The sequence below is a fragment of the Dictyostelium purpureum genome (assembly GCF_000190715.1).
Source record: "Dictyostelium purpureum unplaced genomic scaffold DICPUscaffold_116, whole genome shotgun sequence".
Lineage (NCBI taxonomy): Eukaryota > Evosea > Eumycetozoa > Dictyosteliales > Dictyosteliaceae > Dictyostelium > Dictyostelium purpureum.
In genome coordinates, this window is record NW_003519453.1 from 65,368 (window position 1) to 76,991 (window position 11,624).

The window sequence follows — 11,624 nt, forward strand, 5'->3', positions numbered from 1 at the left end:
AATATTAGTCCTCTAAATGGATATTATTTATTGAATTTTATTGAATTAAATTAAAGCAACATGATCATTGTCCAATTTTTCTTTTTCTTGATTATCTAGTTTTTCTTGGTCCTCTTTTTCCAATTGATTTATGATTTGATTGTCTTTTTCGATTTTGGTGTTTTCTAAATCTTTTGAAATTAAATTTACAGATTGAGTTAATCTAGATTTGGTGCAAACACGATAATGAATTTCAACAGGTTCGTTAAAATGATTCTTTAAGCTGAATTTATAATAACCATCATCTTCGATTTGAATTGAACCACTGTTAAATTCTTTTGGTTTAATGGCAAGTAGAATATTGTTGGAAATGTTTGATGGGGATGATGGGGATGAGGGGGATGAGGGTGAGGGTGAGGGTGAGGTTCCTTCAATTGTAATATTATTGCTACTGCCACTACCATTAATTGAAGAAATAATATTGGCTGATAAATCCTTTTGGAAAACTTTGGATGTAAATTCCCATTCAATAGTTTTATCAGAGTCCAACTTTCCCAAGTCAATAATATGGTTCTTTTGTGATTCGATTTTAACAACTTGAATTTGTATACTATTATCTTCAAAGCCACCTAATCTTTGTGGAATATTATCGACATCGACAAACTTTAATAGTTTTTCTCTATAGGTACCTGAGCAAATAATGAATTTGCTTCTTGTTCTTTCACTAGTTAGCATACTGAAAGCAGATACTAGTTTTTCTAAAATCCATGGAATATTAATGAAAAACTAATTTGGAAAAATAAAAAAAATATTAATATATAAAATTAGATAATCTAATTATTTTTAAATCATACCTTTTTAGCAAGTAACTCTGGATAGTTATCTTGTAATGCAGTAATAGTTTGATTAGATGCTTGTTTTATTCTTGAATCTGTTCTAAAGATTGAAACATCTTTGTAATCGTGAATGACAACTAAATCTTCTATTGACCAATTCGATGGTATGAGGGTATCGTGAATTGCTCTTTCCATCTGCTGAACTTTCCAACGGACAAATTGGCTAACGCCATCTTTAAATACGACATCAGGATTGATCTTGTGATAATAATTTACCATAATTGGTCTACCGTCGATATCTGGTTTGGTCCAAATTTCACCAATCTCCTTGTAGTATTCTGGAAACTCTTCATTTAAAATATTTTCGACATTAAACTGTTTTCTCCATGCAAGTGAGTTTATTAACATTTGTTTAGCTGCATCCAATTTGAAATCTCTAGCTCTTAAAAATTTTAATAAAACAATATCTCTTTGATTTGATAGTTTTTCTAAATTAACTGACCAAATTTTTAATTCACTAATTTGATTTGTAGTAGTTGTTGTTGTTGTAGTTGTAGTTGTAGTTGTTGATTCTGGTGGTGTGGATGTTGTAGTTGGTGATGATGGTGTATTTAATTTAGATTCGATATCTTTTTTAATTTGCTCAATATTTTCATCTAAATATTCATTAAATTTGATTAATTCATTTTTTTGAAGTTGAGATAAATCATTAACGAATCCACTCATTTCTTTTTTATTTTTCTTAATTATTAAATTATTAAACTATTATTTATTTATTTATTTATTTATTTATTTATTTATTTATTTATTTATTTATTTATTAATTTATTTATTTATTTATTTATTAATTTATTAATTTATAAATTTATTTATTTTGTTAATTTAAAACTATTATTATTTATAAAATAAATACCACAGAAAAAAAATATTCATAAATAGAAATTGTAATGAAAATAAAATGAATTATTGCACAAAAAAAAAAAAAAAATTAAAAAATAAATTAAAAAAATAAATTAAAAAAAAAAAAAAAAAAAATAAAAAAATAAAAAAAAAATTAAGATGGTTGCATAAGATGTATGTATTAATTTTTTATTTAAAAAAAAAAAAATCAAAAAAAAAAAAAATTATTTTCATTTTTGTCGTATATCTATGATATCTGATAGAGAATTATCTCTTAATCAAATATCAATATATACTTCATTATAATAATAAAAAAGATATCTTCATATAAATAAATTAAAATAAAAAAATTACAATAAAAAAATTATTCATTATATAAATTTTACCTGTTATTGAATAATCACCTTTAAAAAAAAATATTTAAATAAAAAAATAAATTTTTTTTTTTTTTTTTTAAAAAAAGATATATTACATTTTGATAAAAATTAAAGAAAAGAAATAAAATGGAAATAATTTTTATATAAATCACACACACAATTTTTTAATTCAATCCAAAAAATAATTAATATATAAAATATGTCATTAAGTAGTACATTAAAAGTAAGTATATATTTATCTATTTATAAATTTTTTTTAATATTAATATTTTTTAATATTAATATTTTTTAATATTAGAAAAAATCAGAGTATTTAGAATCAATTGGATTCTTAGGAATAACCTTTATAAGGAATGAAAAAATTATTTTCTCAACTATTTCAATTAAAGAAAATGAAGCTATAGATTTAAGCAGAGTAGTTACCAAGCCTAAATATTCTTATCAAATTGATGGAAATAGCTATGATTTTCGACATACAGATCGTTGTATGGTATCGAAAATTAGTACTTATAGAAATTTAGATGTAGAATATAAAAATGGGTGTATATTTAAAATAAAGGTAAGAATCATTCAAAGTATAAAATCATTAAGGTTATAATTATTTTTTATTAAGATTTATTTTTCTTTAATTTTTTAAAAATGTATAGAACCCAACTCTTGAAGAGAGTGTTATTTTGTTGGGAATGTATTCGCCCTTAATAGAAACTGACCAAGCCAATGAACAATTAAAAAGTTTATTTGAATATTTACAAAACAAAGGTTTTTTTTAAATAAAATATAAATAATATAAATATAATTTTTTTTTTACATATACAATTATAAATCCAATAATTCTATCGAACAATTATCAAAGTTTAAAGGAATGATAGCTTATTAACTATAATAATGAAAAAAAAAAAAAATATTTATTTAATTGTATTTTATAAATTTATGTCATTAAATTAGATCTTTTATTTTTTTATGGATTACAATAGGTTTCGAAATGATTTTATAGTTGGTCTTTTTTTTGTTTTAAAGATTTGAAAAAAAAATTGAAACTGTGGTTTATTATTCAAACTATGTAGAAAGAAACAATATTGATTAATTTTTAAAAACTATTGTTTATTGTTGATATCACAATATTGTTGTTGTTGATTAATTTGTTTAATTTTAATTTCCAATCTTTTAGCATCACCAATTGGTAAACCTAGTGATAAAATATCATTATAGGTTAAATATGGTAAGATTTCAAAGGTAATCGATTCTTTTTCAAAGGTTTCGATAAAACTTGGAATTTGTAATTCTTTTAATAAATCTCTAACTGCTTGGATTTGGAAAATTTGAACCTGTAGATCGCTAACTAATTCCTGTGTTCTGGGACCAGCACCTTTTAATATATTAAAAAGGGTATCGTTATTTAATTTCATTAAATCCAAACCATTTAAATGGTATTGGTAAAACTCTGGGTTGTTTTTGATAACATCTGGACATTGCATCTTGAAAAGAACCCAACTGTGGAAATGACGAACGGTCCAATTGTTGATATATCTTGGTATATCACCAATTTCAGTGAGGGCATTTGGAAGATATTCAAGCTTTGGGTCTGGTTGTACTATTACTACGGGTAATTTCAAACGAAGATCAACACAGTTTGGTATATCTAAATTTACAAGTAATTGGTATTCGATTCTAGTCATTTTAGTTTCTGAAATGGATGGGACCATAAGCTGGCTATTTGGTAACTCTATAACAGTCATCATGTTACGTTGGGTGTTTGGTTTGATTTTTGGGTAACACTTTTTGGTCATTGTAAGTACATTGGTATAGAGAGGAGTGGTATCGGTGCCACTGTAGTCTAAACGTTGGAGCACAATATCGACAGCTTTGATCTTCTTTTTGCTTGTGTTGTTGATATCCATTTCTAATTCAATCTCTTCGCCTGGATAGAAACTATTCTTTACAGATTTTGCATTCATCGATATATTACCTCCGGTAAGTGGTGATTTTGAAGCAGAGCCATTCATTGGTGATACGGTCATTTTATAAACAGTGTCTTCTAAATTTACAACTTTAATTTCTTGATAAAGACCAATATCTGGTTGGTTAACAATATCGGCACTAAAGTATAAACCATATGAAACACTATAGCCATTGACCATTTGCACTGTTGATTTGCATGTTTTGTCTAAAAAGAATTGGAATGGGAAGATGTGTTTACCACGTTCTAAAGTAATCTTGTGGTAATGACCTCTGTTGGCTGCGGAAACATTATTTAGCTCACCATAACCCAAAAGAAGATCTCTATAGTCATTGACAAGCTTTCTTTGCTTTTTACCTCTAAAAGTAACTGACCCATCAAATGTTAAGTTTAAAGATCTAACTACAATTCTTGGTTCCAATACATTAATTATCAATGAGCAATTAACTGGTTCGCCTGCAATAAAAGATCTACTATGGTACACGGAACCTGGCATAATAAATTTAGCTGTGGTTTGGCCAGTAGAAACCACTTCGGTTTGAAAAGTTGGTAAATAGATTGGTTTAAAGTATACTGCTGGTTGGTTAATAAATGATTGTGGTGGTGGTTCGGCTGGGTCAACCTCTAATGGATATGGTGGTGAAAATTCATAACTAACTCTAATAAAACCCTTAGTATCCAATCTCAACCATTGATCATGTTGATTTCTCTTTGCACCTGCTGCTAATTCCAAACATGGAATTTCTACTTTACCCATTGGTCTACTTGTTCCTATTCTTTCCCAATCCATAACAAAAAATGATAATAAACTATTATCCTCAACTGGCCCACTGATTAATTAATATTTATATTAATATTAACATATATATTATAAAACTTTATATGTATTTTTTAAAATTGTATACTTACACACTAATCATATGTTTCCAAATTGGTGAGGTTGTTTTTTTAATAACTTCAGTTTTGGCAGAAACATTGTTACATTTGAATTTTAAAAAGCAGTCTGAGACACCACCTGAATCGAGACCTTTTAACTCTTTACCTTCAATAATAACAATCTTTAATGTTCTTGGTACATTTGCTGTTGTTGCTGTTGACATTTTTTTATTGCGGTATTACAATATGTTGACAAAATAAAACAAAAGTTATTTTAAACCAATAATCTACAATATAATACAATATAATACAATATAAATAAAATAAAATATAAAACAATAATTATTTAATTTTTATTTATAGGATGAATAGAAAAATAACTATAAAAAAAAAAACAATTTAAATAAAATTCAAAAAAAATATAAAAATAAATAAAAAATAAAAAAAAAAAAAAACAGATTTTTTTGACACTTTAACAAAATTATTTTTTTATATTTTTTTTTTATTTTTGCTTTTTTAGACTTTTTGTTTACACTGCGCAAATCGCATTTATCGAAAGTGTCAAACCTTGTGAAATTTTGTGATTATAGATAAATAAGAAAAAAAAAAAAATAAATGAGAAAAATAAAAAAATATACACACCCAAAAAAAATAATATTGGCTCTATAAAAACTGCAAATTTATACAATAAACAAACAAAGGTATTATGAGCAATACATAAATATTGTTAAGAGGATTTTTAATATATTTTATTACAATAAAGAAATTATATATGATTGAGCTTAAAAAAGATGACAAGTAGTTAAAATACAGGACTTGAAGATGAATAAAAAATAAATTTTAGCTAAAATGTAACCTTCACATGTTAATTGAGCAGGAGCTGGTAAATTAAAATTTTGATGTAAGTTTTTGAGTTTAACCAATGAATATGATTTTAAAGTATCTTTTTGAATTGCTTCTGATAATAATGAGTACGAATTTGGGTTGGTTGAATGAGATAATGGATCTATACCACAAATTAACATAACCATTCTCTTATTACTACTTGATCTTGAAACACCTAAACCTAAACATAATTTCTTTAAAGTTGAATTATTTAATTTATAAAGATCCAATGCATCACTATTATTAGAACCTTTGCTTGGATTAACTTCACGATTTTGATTTTAAAACCAGTGGTTGCAATTGATTTAAATGTAGGAACTTTTTCGTCCCTTTCATCAATTTTACAGACTTTATAATAACCATCAAGCCCAACTCCTATAATCTTTTAATGTATCTCTGAGCAATCTGTTAATATTGCAATATTTATTGAGAAATCTGAAATTGTTGCCAACCAACCTTTATTTACAAAATGATTTAAACTATCTTTGGAAAAAAATGCACTATCACCAACTAAATGAAATTTAAGATCTTTATACGTTCTAATACATAATCAACACTACATGAGTGATTAATTTCATTATCTAACTTGTTTAAAAACTCTATAATATAAGGATATTAGAATTCTTTAACAGACCCTCTTTTAGATTGTGATACTGGGCTTTTTTTAGGGGATGACAAATGATGAATAAGTTCTAAAAAGGTTCCAACCATTTATCTTAAAAGACCATTTGCATGAGGTTTACGAGGTATACACAAAATTGGAGGTTTATAATTATCTTGAATATATTTCTCTTTTGAGTCTGAATCTAAGGTCTATTTTTATATTGTTTCATCAAGGGTGCAAGCTTTAATTCCTTCTACCAAATCAAAACTAATATCACTCATTTCACCTGCAATTCCAAATGATACTCCATAGTGTTTATTTTCAGGTCTTGCATACATATCACTATCAACTAAAAACATGGAGTATCATTAGAAGAGGTTATTAGTTTGTTTTTCAATAAAAAACTTGTAAATAGCTTTTTGGAATACAATTTTCCTCGACTTTGATTTAATTCATTGATTGCCTTTCTTTTATTGATAGTATTCATTTATAAAGTTGTTGATAATTGTAATGGTTATAATTTTAAAAAAAAAATTTTAAAAAAAAATCGAAATAATAAAAAAAATAATTTGTCTAAAAAAATATTTTAAAAATTATATAAAAATAAAATTTGTTGGTTTTAATTCTAAACCATTTTTACATATTCACTTATTTGATTTAAATTTTTTTTAATTTTTTTTTTATTTTAAAAAATTGATCATTTTTATTTAAAATAAAACCTCTTGAGTACAAAAGTAAAAGATACATATATTTATAAATAATGGAACGATTTAAAAAATATAATAAATGAAGAGTTTATATATAAATTAGTTTTTTTTTTTTTTTTTTTTTTTTTTTTTTTTTTCAATTTATTTAAAAAAATCAATATTCTTCATTTATTAAAATTTAATTTTAGTATAAATAAATTAAAACTATTATTATCTACAAAACTATATAAAATAAATAATATAAATATCTCAAATAGAATATATACACACACAAATATAAAAATAAAAAAAAATCGAAAAAATAAATATTTTTTTTTATTTTTTTTTATTCCAATAATAATTTAAACACAAATAAACCAAATTACAATTCTCTACAACAATATAAATTATTAAATAAAAATAGAAAATATATATATACAAAAATAAACTATATTACATGAGAAAAAATGGAATTTTGGATTTTGATTTTTAAAAATTTATCCAATAACTAACTATATCTCCAAAAAAACACTCTGTTAACCCCTTTTTTTTTATATTAAATTTTATCTTCTTTTTTTTTTTTGCTTGTAAGTGAAACAATTTAAAAACTACCCAAACACTTCATAAACCCAATTTTTTATGGGTTTTATTTAAGTAAATTTTATCTTCTTTTACCTGAATTTAAAATTAAATTACTATTGGTTATTTTTAGGGATTTTAATTTTGCACTTTTATAAACTGTTTACCAACATTTTTTGATCTTTTTTTTTTAAAGTTGTAAGTTTGTCATTATCTTCATTTTTTCAATCATTTTTTTCAAAAATAACTTTTTTCCTAAGTTTGCTAAACAAGTATAAAAAGATGATAAAAATTAAAACTCACCTATTAATTTAACAATTTAAACTTATTTTTTTTAAAACAGATTGTACTTTAGTGAAGTGTTTTGGAGGTTTATTTTTTTATTGACCCACACCATAATTTTTTTTTCTACAAAACCTATTTTTATTTACAAACCCCTTTTTTTTTTTTTGAAAGATGTTTGGGTGGTTTTTTTTTATCTACCTCTCAATTTCTATATGATATTAACATCAAAAAAAAAATTTATTGGATTAAAAATTAACGTTAAAAAAAAAATTACAAAAAAAAAAAAAAAAACTTTAATTATAAATACCAAGCTATTTTTTTTAAAAAACATTCATTCATTCAAATATATTTTAATTAAAACTCTTTTTAATATTTATAATAAAAAAAATAAAAAGTAATTATTAAAATTAAATTATAAAAAAAAAAAATAAAAAAATTAAAAATTAATTTATCTTTTCATTTGAAATAAATAATAAAAGTGTTAGGACCATGGACTCAAGTACCAAATGAACCAAAAAGTGAAATTGTAGGTATTATATTCTCTTTATATTTCAAATAATTTAATTTTAAATAAACTAACATATTTTTAGCCAACTTTGAAAGATGAATTAACAGTTATCAAAGTTGAAGTTGAAGGTGGTGGTGAAGGTGCCGTTCAAATTGTTTCCACTAATTTTCCACCAAAACGTCATTACTTTCAAGATAGTGGAGAATTCTCAGATAATTATAAAGGTGTTAAAATTACCATTGTAAATGAAGGATTAACCAATTTAAAAATCAGTACCAATTATAATTTCTAAACCCTCCATTTTAAATTGATGAAATAAACAATATAAATTATTTCATTCATACAAAATTTGATAATAAAATTAAACTCCCAATTTAATGGAATAAAAATAATTTAAAAATTTCAATAACTTTTTATTTTTATTTAATCTTTTGATAAATTTATGGTTTTTAATAAATATGATCCCTATATATTTATATTTGGTGATTATTTTTTTATCCTATTTTCATATAAAATTTTATATAAATTCTAATAAATAAAAAAAAATTATTTAAATATATATATCTATCAATGTGATTGTTTTTTATCGTATGTTTTATTTTTACCTTTAAATATATCTTTATTATAGCTTTTGAAAGTTTACAGAGGAAAAATTAATGAAAAAATTAATAAAAAATTTATTGTTTTATTGAAATTGAACACTATTTATTTTGATTCAATTTCCCAAATGGAAGTAACGGCAATACCGAATTTTTTAGTTTCTTGCCATCTGTTGTTATATGTGCTATAAGTATATAATTTGTAAGTGTCAGCATAAAGAACGATTTGGTAGATTCTTGGTAATTTGAGATCTGCGAATAAAGCGAATGGTGTTTTGATTTGTGTTAAAATGCCTTCACTGCCGTTCCAGCCGTAATTGGTGATGGTTTTGTTGGTAGTTGAAATGTGGAAAATTTCTGAACCTTCTTTTACATCTGATACGACTTTAATATTACAAACAACTAAATCTTTGTTTGGAATATATGCAAGATTTTTTAAGGTTGATGGGATTGGTTTATAACCTTTACCAACATTTTTAACTTCATAAGCTTGATCCAAACTAACTGGGCTGGCTTTCATATCGTATGAATTAACATAGATTTGTTCTGGGTTTGATGGTTTGGTATAGAATACATAATAGGTGTTTAATTTAGAATGGAAGAATGTTGAACAGAGTTCGCCTGGGAAAGTGTGGGTATTTTTAGAGGCGTGGTCACTTGGACTGATTTTACAAACGTGGAGATTATTATCACCATTAGTGTAAGTACCAAATAAATTGAATGCATCAGTGGTATTGTCAAAAGCTAAACCAGTATAGTTGTAATCTTTACCGATTGATGATGTGTTAATTTCTTTCCAAGTGGTAGTATCAACTGAATGAAGGAATTTATTTTCAGTACCCTATATTTTAAATTTTTAAAAATTATATTTATCAATATTAATTTAATTATATATAATTGAATATTAAATAAAACCTACATTTTGTTTAATAATAAAACTTAATTGTTTTGAAGTATAGTTATAGGTTGAGGTTTGTGAACCCATATGTTGGAAACCTTCATAGGCTTTACCAACATTGGATGTAACTTTTTGTAGTTCGATGCTGCCAATGTAAGCGTTTTTTTCATCATTCCAAACACCAACGCTGGAGAGAACATGCATATTAGAAGCTATATTATTTTAAAAAAAAAAAACATAATTTTTAGCAAAGCTATTAAAAAAACAATAATTGTAATTATAATCATCATTAAAATGTATATTTGAACACCTACTTAACATTTTAAATTTTATTTATTATTTGTTTTTAGTTTGATAAAATGAATGAAAAAAAAAAAAAAAATTTTAGTTTTTAAAAAAAAAAATGAAATGCAAAAAATTATTTTTAAAAAAATAAAACAGTTTAATATCAACTGGGAAAAATATTAAATATCAAGCCATAGCTCGCATTTCATAAAGGGGAATAGAAATATAATTTATAATAATAAAAATTTGGTTTGGTTTTTGTTATGATGATGACGAAAACATATAATAAAATTAGATAAAAGTTGATGTTTTTTCACTTTTGATAAAAATTAAAATTAAAAAAATATTTGCAAGTCATTGATTTTAAAGAAAAAAAAATTTTATGCAAAAAATAAAATAAAAAATAAATAAATTTTGATTTTTTAAGTTTTTAAAAAAATCACTCAAAAAAATAGAAAATCATTAAAAATATGTTTTGTCAAAATTCGATTATTTGGGTTTTTTGAAAATTTTATAAAAAACAAAATGAATTAAAAAAAAAACCTATTTTTTTAATTTAAAAATAAAATTTGAAAAAAAAACAAAAAAAAAATAAATATATTGATTTCTAAAAATATTGATTTTATTTATATTTTTTGATTAATTTTTTTTTTTATAACCAATTTTTTTTTTTTTGTTAAATTTTTTTTTAAAGTTTTCGTGAATAATTGATGGATTAACAAAATAATGTTCAAAACCATCCATTGGAATGTAATTAAATAAAAATTTTGTGAGTTCTAAATGACCGTATTCGATGCTGGCTCTAACCATATATGATATGTTTTGTCTTGAAAACCATGATGCAATGTTACCTTCTAATTTTGATGCATTGTGATATTGAGCGACAAATAATTTAAATAAATGTATATGACCATCCGTAATTAAATCAGAAAATAAATAGGATAGTTGTTTTTCTCTTTGTTTGGATGGGCGTTCGAAGCAAACTTTAAAACATTCATTAAAAATACCCCTTGGAGTCTGTATTCTTGAATACCTAAAAAAATGCATAATACACTCTGTTGTTGAAAGTATTTGTTTAATTTCATCGTATCTGCCAAAAAAACAAAGTAATAGTACATATTCTTTAGTAAACATTTCGAATGAAAAAGTAGTATCTTTTTTTTTTGTTCTAGATTTTGGTGTATTATTAGTTAACACTAAATTATTATTATTATTATTATTATTATTATTATTAATATTATTATAAATATTATTATAAATATTAATATTAATATTATTATAATTATTGTTATTATTGTTATTATTATTATTATTATTATTATTATTATTATTATTATTATTATTATTATTATTATTATTATTGTTATTAT

At 23.2% G+C, this 11,624-nt stretch overlaps 6 protein-coding genes across 6 annotated transcripts; 2 read left to right on the forward strand and 4 right to left on the reverse strand.

Annotated features, from left to right (window-relative positions):
- Nucleotides 1–45: 45 nt before the first annotated feature.
- DICPUDRAFT_152120 (uncharacterized protein) lies at nt 46–1,541 on the reverse strand (the record flags this gene model as incomplete). Its single annotated transcript, XM_003287887.1, has 2 exons — nt 46–765; nt 834–1,541. 2 exons carry the CDS (start codon nt 1,539–1,541, stop codon nt 46–48), a joined length of 1,428 nt encoding a protein of 475 aa, XP_003287935.1.
- A 750-nt stretch (nt 1,542–2,291) lies between these two features.
- On the forward strand, nt 2,292–2,862 carry DICPUDRAFT_78776 (uncharacterized protein; the record flags this gene model as incomplete). The annotated part of the gene is made up of 3 exons (XM_003287872.1): nt 2,292–2,315; nt 2,391–2,651; nt 2,740–2,862. The coding sequence occupies 3 exons, from the start codon at nt 2,292–2,294 to the stop codon at nt 2,860–2,862; spliced, it is 408 nt and encodes a 135-aa protein (XP_003287920.1).
- A 324-nt stretch (nt 2,863–3,186) lies between these two features.
- DICPUDRAFT_152122 (uncharacterized protein) lies at nt 3,187–5,149 on the reverse strand (the record flags this gene model as incomplete). Its single annotated transcript, XM_003287888.1, has 2 exons — nt 3,187–4,879; nt 4,959–5,149. The coding sequence occupies 2 exons, from the start codon at nt 5,147–5,149 to the stop codon at nt 3,187–3,189; spliced, it is 1,884 nt and encodes a 627-aa protein (XP_003287936.1).
- A 558-nt stretch (nt 5,150–5,707) lies between these two features.
- Nucleotides 5,708–6,521, reverse strand: DICPUDRAFT_78778 (uncharacterized protein; the record flags this gene model as incomplete). Its single annotated transcript, XM_003287889.1, has 3 exons — nt 5,708–6,075; nt 6,267–6,349; nt 6,445–6,521. 3 exons carry the CDS (start codon nt 6,519–6,521, stop codon nt 5,708–5,710), a joined length of 528 nt encoding a protein of 175 aa, XP_003287937.1.
- A 1,765-nt stretch (nt 6,522–8,286) lies between these two features.
- Nucleotides 8,287–8,879, forward strand: DICPUDRAFT_92003 (uncharacterized protein). Its single transcript, XM_003287873.1, has 3 exons — nt 8,287–8,358; nt 8,444–8,490; nt 8,555–8,879. Coding segments are annotated over exons 1-3 (258 nt in total). The 5' UTR covers nt 8,287–8,357; the 3' UTR covers nt 8,765–8,879.
- Nucleotides 8,880–9,177: 298 nt separating this feature from the next.
- DICPUDRAFT_152126 (uncharacterized protein) lies at nt 9,178–11,388 on the reverse strand (the record flags this gene model as incomplete). Its single annotated transcript, XM_003287890.1, has 3 exons — nt 9,178–9,912; nt 9,991–10,181; nt 11,040–11,388. The coding sequence occupies 3 exons, from the start codon at nt 11,386–11,388 to the stop codon at nt 9,178–9,180; spliced, it is 1,275 nt and encodes a 424-aa protein (XP_003287938.1).
- Nucleotides 11,389–11,624: the final 236 nt, after the last annotated feature.

Coding starts and splice junctions, on each gene's coding strand:
- DICPUDRAFT_92003 (XM_003287873.1), top strand. Junction 8,491..8,554: donor ATGAACCAAAAAGTGAAATT/GTAGGTATTATA, acceptor ACATATTTTTAG/CCAACTTTGAAAGATGAATT.